Source organism: Gymnoscopelus braueri (genome assembly GCF_963280865.1).
Source record: "Gymnoscopelus braueri genome assembly, chromosome: 1".
NCBI lineage: Eukaryota > Metazoa > Chordata > Actinopteri > Myctophiformes > Myctophidae > Gymnoscopelus > Gymnoscopelus braueri.
The window spans coordinates 65,216,668-65,224,083 of record NC_137603.1 but is presented as its reverse complement, the minus strand read 5'-3'; the positions used below and the strand labels follow the sequence as shown (position 1 = coordinate 65,224,083).

General features: G+C 40.3%; 1 protein-coding gene across 1 annotated transcript; it reads left to right on the top strand.

Annotated features, from left to right (window-relative positions):
• Positions 1 to 2,460: 2,460 nt before the first annotated feature.
• LOC308089525 (coiled-coil domain-containing protein 106-like) lies at positions 2,461 to 5,089 on the top strand (the record flags this gene model as incomplete). Its single annotated transcript, XM_080434304.1, has 3 exons — positions 2,461 to 2,491; positions 4,253 to 4,459; positions 4,569 to 5,089. 3 exons carry the CDS (start codon positions 2,461 to 2,463, stop codon positions 4,883 to 4,885), a joined length of 555 nt encoding a protein of 184 aa, XP_080290430.1. The 3' UTR covers positions 4,886 to 5,089.
• Positions 5,090 to 7,416: the final 2,327 nt, after the last annotated feature.

The window sequence follows — 7,416 nt, the reverse complement described above, 5'->3', positions numbered from 1 at the left end:
GCCCATTCTCACCACCTGATGTCGGTTGGCCAAGAAGTCCTGTATCCAGTCGCACATGCTTGGGTGTAGCCCTAGGTGTCTGAGCTTTTTGTCAAGTATTGCTGGGACAATGGTGTTGAATGCTGAGCTGTAGTCCACGAACAGCATACGTACATATTTGTCCTTCAGCAGCTTGTTGTCCATGTGCGAGAGGACGGTGTGGAGAGCCATGGCAATAGCGTCGTCGGTGGATCTGTTTTTGCGGTATGCATACTGCCACGGATCCAGCGAGGCAGGTAGCGTGGAGCTGATGTATTCCCTCACCAGTTTCTCGAAACACTTGCTGACGATCGGGGTGAGAGCAACAGGTCTCCAGTCGTTCAGGCATGTCACTTTGGCCTTTTTGGGAATGGGCACAATGGTTGACATTTTGAACCCTGCAAGGACCACAGCCAGGGAGAGGGAGAGGTTAAAGATGTCAGCGAAGACACCCGCCAGCTGGTCTGCACATGTCTTAAGGACCCGGCCTGGAATCCCATCAGGTCCGGCTGCCTTGTGGATGTTGACCCTCTCCTGACGTACCGCTGAATTAATGGCACTAGCGTGGCTCTGCTTCGCCTCTCCACCAAGCGGAGCACAGGTTTCCCTTTGCTTTGTCCTCTGCGCCGCACTCCCAGCATTCCGAAAACCCACTTTTTTCTTTTCCAGGCCCCAGCCATTCTGCCCCTTCCATACTGAAGATTTGAAAACAACAACAAGACATTGAGTTAAATAAAAAGCATGACCATGACCTGAGCAGAAGTCACCAGGCAATTCACTTCCATAATCATTATTTAACATAGTCCATCTTCATTTTTCTACAGTGAGTGATAACATGATTCTGATGGTCAACTTAATTTGGATAATACTAAAGTTATTACCTTTCTTTTATGCCTGAAGTGACTCTCGTCTATAGCTACAAAGTATCTCCTCCCCCCTATCCGCTGTCCTTTCCTTCTCTGCAGTTTTTTCATGGCTCTTTTGCAGACCTCTCTCATGGTCTTTGACATTTTTGACAGGGTTCTTGATGATCCCGCAATGTCATCACTGATGAGGTCGATCTGCCGCAACCTCAGTCCTTGGGAGAATCTTGAAAAGCATAATACATCATGATGACAATGATTCCAGTTTAGAGACAACACTGACAATTTAGGCTATATAAATCAATTTGCATTGATGTTCTCAATACCTTGCTACATAGATATAAACATAAAACACACAAGGTATGTGTTGTCTAACCTGTACACAAATCTCATCCAATTGCACAGTGAGATTTTGTTTTTGGAAAACAGGCTCTTGTGCCGAATTGACCTCCTCACTATTCGATGGTTGCGTCGACATATCCTAAAAGAAATTTTGGAATGAAATGGAACATATACTGAATCATTCAAATGTTCTTTTTAAACATACAACAAAAAAAACATGCTGTTTAATCGTTTACTGAGCAACCTGACAGCTACTTTATTTACACACTCACTCACTCACACACACACACGCACACGCACACGCACGCACACACACACACACACACACACACACACACACACACACACACACACACACACACACACACACACACACACACACACACACACACACACACACAATCATCCTTATAACATTATTTATGTACATTATATTTGTTTGCCTTTTTTATTAAACATACAATCTAAATTAAAAATTAAAATACATACCGTTCAAATCTGTCCAAACAAGCCTTCCGCAGCATCAGCTTCATATTGTGCCTGCATGAACTGCATTTAACCTCCTTTTGAGTATATTTTTTCTTTTGCAGCCATTTAATCAGTTTGTGTGTGTTTTTTGTTGTTTTCCTCCCTTCTGTCAATTCTCTTAATTTACTGGACAAACCAGGCATTTTGGCATAAAGCTCACAAACGCTAGTTAGCGTTAGCTTTGCTATCGTACAGGTTAGTGGAGCAGGGTTCAAAACCAACGGCACTATATAGTCCAGGGCTTGCAGGGGCCGAATTAGATTGTTTAAAACCACATAGATATTCTTTACAAAACTTAAAAAACAAGTTGCACCGAATGTGACAACGTAACAATCAGTGCCTATGTAAATTGCCTATGTAATGCAGTCACCGAATTCTATAGGTCACCAGTTTTGATGTGACAGGCAAGCGTCCTGTTGGCTAAACAAGTTTGCACGTTGATCATGAATGTACCTCAGATGAACATAGTACACACTAGCTTGGATAAATACATTTTAAGAAAAACGCAGCTGCTTTTGTCAAATGTTAATTTATCATGGTTTGTAGTCAAATCTCTTTAGATCTGTTTTAGCTACCAGCTGAAGTGAAATGCACGTTATGCTATAAACGAGTTGTCTATACCACTGGTTCTCTAAATATGGTCCGGGGCCCCCCAGGGGCCCTTAAGGGATTTTAAGGGGTCCCCCGCTAGATGATAGTTTGGAACTAAATGGGACCCTCGTGGGTGTGTAACTCTGAGAGTATGCAAAAGGTACCAAATGGACCCGTTAGTGTCCATTATTTTTACACTCTAAATTAATTAACAATGATTTGAACCTCTTAAAAGGGGACATATCTTTTCAAATGTGGGTTTGCAGGCTAATATGTGTGAGTTGGGGTGGTGACATGAAAACGTTTGAGAACCACAGGCTTATTATACTGATTCAAAACCACCCCAGACCTATTTGGAATTACTTATTCTATCCTTCATAGATAATAATAGTGGGCAGGGGTCACTAGTTTCACTAAAATGAGCCCCATTCATTTTCTCCATAGGCTTTTACAAAAATAGTTATAACAATTATTTTACAACTAGAACAAAGCCACCAAGGATTCCAGTGAATCATGACCATGAAACATTTGATTATATGAAAAGAAAAAAAACGCTAATCAAAGGGTATTTATGAAATTAAGTATATCAAATAATTAAATATTAAAATATTTCTTTTCACAAAATCAAAGGTTTCATGGTCATGATTCACTGCAATCCTGGATGGTTTGGTTCTAGGTTTAAATTAATTGTTATAAATACTTTTGTACAAGCCTATGGCTCATTTTAGTGGAACCAGTAACCCCCCAACGCCCACTATTAAGCTCTATTGGAGTCTCTGTGCCACAGACCAGTATGGTGGCAAATATTGTTTACAGCACTGTTTCCCAGACAGTGGGTCATGACCCATTGGTGGGTCAGACGTATGTGATCATTTTCTTTTCCAACATTTATCTATCTATATCTTTCCATATTTAAAGGAAATACATTTAAAAAGCAGACAAATCTTAAAAATGTAAATAGTAAATATTTAAAGTAAATATGTGTGAAGAAGCAGTGAAAATAGCCGCTCTACAAGCTCTCAACATGGTGTGTACTGACTGAAGGGTTATGTCAAATTAGGTCTAATTGAAACATTGAACAACTTGTGCTTATGCCATTACTCAGTGTTATAGCTGGCAAACACAACATTAGTAACAACTAACAAGCACTTTTGGTTAACTAATCACCATTTGTCATCTCTGTTTCAGGAAACCCTGTCTCACTGTCGCCCACTGCTGAGCTGTCAGCAAAGAGAATGCGAAAACAGCTAGAGAAGGCCAAAAATAATGAAGCTTCTCAATCTCAAGCGATTGAGAAGCTTAAAGGGATATTTCACTTTCAAATAAAATAAACATTTAAAAAATATATTAAAAATAAATGAAAAAAGTAATGGAAAAATCACGGCCCCCTCACACATTAGAGTGTCCTACTAATGTGTGAGGGGGCTGTGATTTTGCCATAACTTTTTTCATTACTTTAAAATATTTATTTTTAATGTTTATTTTATTTGAAAGTGAAATATCCCTTTAATAAAGAGAAGGAGGACCTTCTGGCTGAAGTGGCCAAATGTAAGTACTCCACTTGTACTCAATTACATTAGACAGGACAACGATCCACTCGTCCTAGACTCTTTGCCCTGTTAGCCCCCAAACTGTGGAACAAACTCCCAGCTGCACATAGAACTACAGACTCAATTTTGCTAACTTCAAATAGGCTATTTGCAGTTCTGTACTACTGTAGCCTAGAGTTATTAGTTTTAAGAACCTTGGTAACCACTAAAATCACTCTCAGCCCCACTGGTCCTTTTTGTAGTTTGTGATGTAGGCCTTGCTACATGCTCAGTGATTGTGCTGTTTTATTCCCTAAGATGCCCCTCTCGATTGTGTCTAATTTATTGTTTGTCTTTGTATCTATTGTTTTGCTTTCTTAGATAAGAAAAAAAGTGCCAAGGCAAATGAAGAAGCGTATGAATCCAGTGACTCCCAGATTTCCACCTCTACATCTTCCTCTTCGTCATCCTCCCCCTCTTCAACCTCAGAGGAGGAGAGAAAGAAGAAAGGGAAGAAGACGGGGAAGAAACAGAAACGGCCAAAAAGGAAGAAGACAAAGTCCAGTAAGGACAATGGAAGACGCAGAGGTACGCAGAGGTAACTGGGCTGTGCAATCATTAACTTTTTGGGTGACCACAACGCACACAAATATCAAATTTCATAAAAGAAAATTTCTCTTTGTATTTTACATTTCAGCAATGAATCCTCAGCAGGTGGTTGAGAGGTACAAGAAGGTGCTTGGCCACTTCCAGAAGGGCAAAAATCTATCTGAGAGCTACAACGCCGTGGACGTCAACAGAAACACCATTACAACCAGCGCCTCCATTCCAGAGCTCGCCATATCCGCACCAGATAAATATGCTGACGTTCTGCAGGGCTATTCTAGGTCGCAGAAGCTCGATGCATTTGTGAAGGAATGTTCAAAGGTCCTCAGTGAGGACCCCGAATTGATGGTCAAGGTAGATAAGCTTAAGGCCGAAGGGAAACTACTCCCCATCTTAAAGAGAACATAATCTCCTTTTTTTTTTTCGATCACAGTTTTAGGGCACGGTCACACCACACTTTTATTCTACCTAGCACTCCATTTACCTTTTTAAATACATTGGCAGAATTCACCCTTATAGTTGGAATATATTGTGGTGTGACCATACCTGAAATAGTTTACCTCCAGTCCAGATATTTAAATTGTTTTAAAGGAGTGTGTTGGCTGCTTAATACAAATGGAAGTTCCTGGAACTGTCTTCACTCACAGGAGGTTATTGGGCATCAGAAATATTATAATTACGGGGCCAGAGCTCAGCTCTGGACCTGTTTTATTATTCCCTGTATTCTGTTTCTTCTGCCACTTTTCGCAGTTCTGGGTGAACCGTGCTGTCGCTTTTTACGAAACTCGGCCATATGGTAGATGGTCATGAAAAACTATCAAGAAATAAATCTCACAATCTTTCGTCAAAAGGTGGCGCTATAGCACTCAATTGAAAATGCCAACTTTGAACAGGTACAACTCATGCCCTGTTTGACCTACAGCCATAAAACTTCAATACACACATGCGTCTACTCATGATGAACAACTTTAACCCTCTGACTTTTGACCTCTGACCTTTAGATCTCCCACCATTTTGAATTATATGAAAAACAGTTAAAACCTATCTCCTCCTGGGATTTTTGAGTAATCTGCACGAAACGTTTTACACATGAACTTTGGACCTATGCCGACAAACTGATGCAAAAGATTTTCCATAAGTGAAAAAATGAAGCTTTAATGAGCCAATGAATATTGCAGTTTTATGACAATTATTCATCTGCCCCTAACACATACATGCAGACTCACATTTCTTTGAAACTTTGCGTTAATGTTGAGGGTCATTCCAAATATTACTGAAACCAATCTTACTCCAATTGGTCAAAGGGGGGCGCTATAGCAATTTTTTGAAAGTGCAAACTTTAAACAGGCAAAAGTCATGCCTCGTTTGGCCGACAGCCATTAAACCTGCTTACACATGTGCCTTGACTCATGAGGAACACATGTATCACGTTGACCAGTAAGCTCCCCCTTAGATTGTCCGCAATTTTGAGCAGTTTGAAAAATACTTAAACCCAGGATTTTTCAGCTATTTGCGTGAAACTGTATCATCTGTGTGATCTCCTTTTTCACAGGTTCTTGTCTGTTGGTCCAATGGCTTCTCCCTTAAACGTGTGCCTCACAACCTGAAGGTTGCCAGTTCAAGCCTCACTTGATGCGGACTTCATTAAAGTTGCATTGCACACAACATGATTGTGTCAATTAATACATGTGCAATTGTTAAACATAACCTGAAATACTTATTTGAGAGGGTATGTTTTTGCAATGTATGACATACTTCATTCTGAAAATAGCCGATCTACAATCTCTAAACTTTTCAGATAGTAACGTGTTTCTGAGTTTGTAGATCGGCTGCTTTCACTGGTTCACTTTTATCTTCAACAGACAACATCAGCCTGGTCAAAGCTATAGCACTATAGGTAATGTTGCAGCCCGTCAATCCGAAGGTTGAGGGTTCGATTCCTGTTAATGGCAATAGGTTGACACGCCCAATCAATCCATTCTGCTTCCATCCTTCTCTCTCTTCAATCTATTGTTTCCATGTCTCTCTCTCTTCAATCTATTCCGTTTCCATGTCTCTCTCTCCGCCCTTAGATTGTTCGCAATTTTGAGCAGTTTGAAAAACACTTAAACCCAGGATTTTTCAGTTATTTGCGTGAAATGGTATAATCTGTCTGACCTCCGTTTTCACTGTATCAGGTTTGTTGGTCCAATGGCTTCCCGCTTAAGTGAATGTTTCACAACATCAAGGTTGCCGGTTCAAGCCTCACTTGGTGGAGACTTCATTTAAAGTGCATTGCAAACTACAAGACTGTATTAATGAATACATATGCAATTGATAAAGATAACATGAAATGCTTATCTGAGAAGGTATGTTTTTGCAATGTATGACATACTTCATTCTGAAAATAGCCGATCTACAATCTCAAAACTTTTCAGATAGCAACGTGTTTCTGAGCTTGTAGATCGGCTGCTTTCACTGGTTCAGTTTTATCTTCAACAGACAACCTCAGCCTGGTCAAAGCTATAGCACTATAGGTAGTGTTGCAGCCTGTCAATCCTAAGGTTGAGGGTTCGATTCCTGTTAATGGCAATAGGTTGACACGTCCAATCAATCCATTCTGCTTCCATCTTTCTCTCTCTTCAATCTATTGTTTCCATGTCTCTCTCTCTTCAATCTATTCCGTTTCCATGTCTCTCTCTCCGCCCTTAGATTGTCCGCAATTTTGAGCAGTTTGAAAAACACTTAAACCCAGGATTTTTCAGTTATTTGCGTGAAATGGTATCATCTGTTTGACCTCCGTTTTCACTGGATCAGGTCTGTTGGTCCAATGGCTTCCCGCTTAAGTGAATGTTTCACAACAGCAAGGTTGCTGGTTCAAGCCTCACTTGGTGGAGACTTCATTTAAAGTGCATTGCAAACAACAAGACTGTATTAATGAATACATATGCAATTGATAA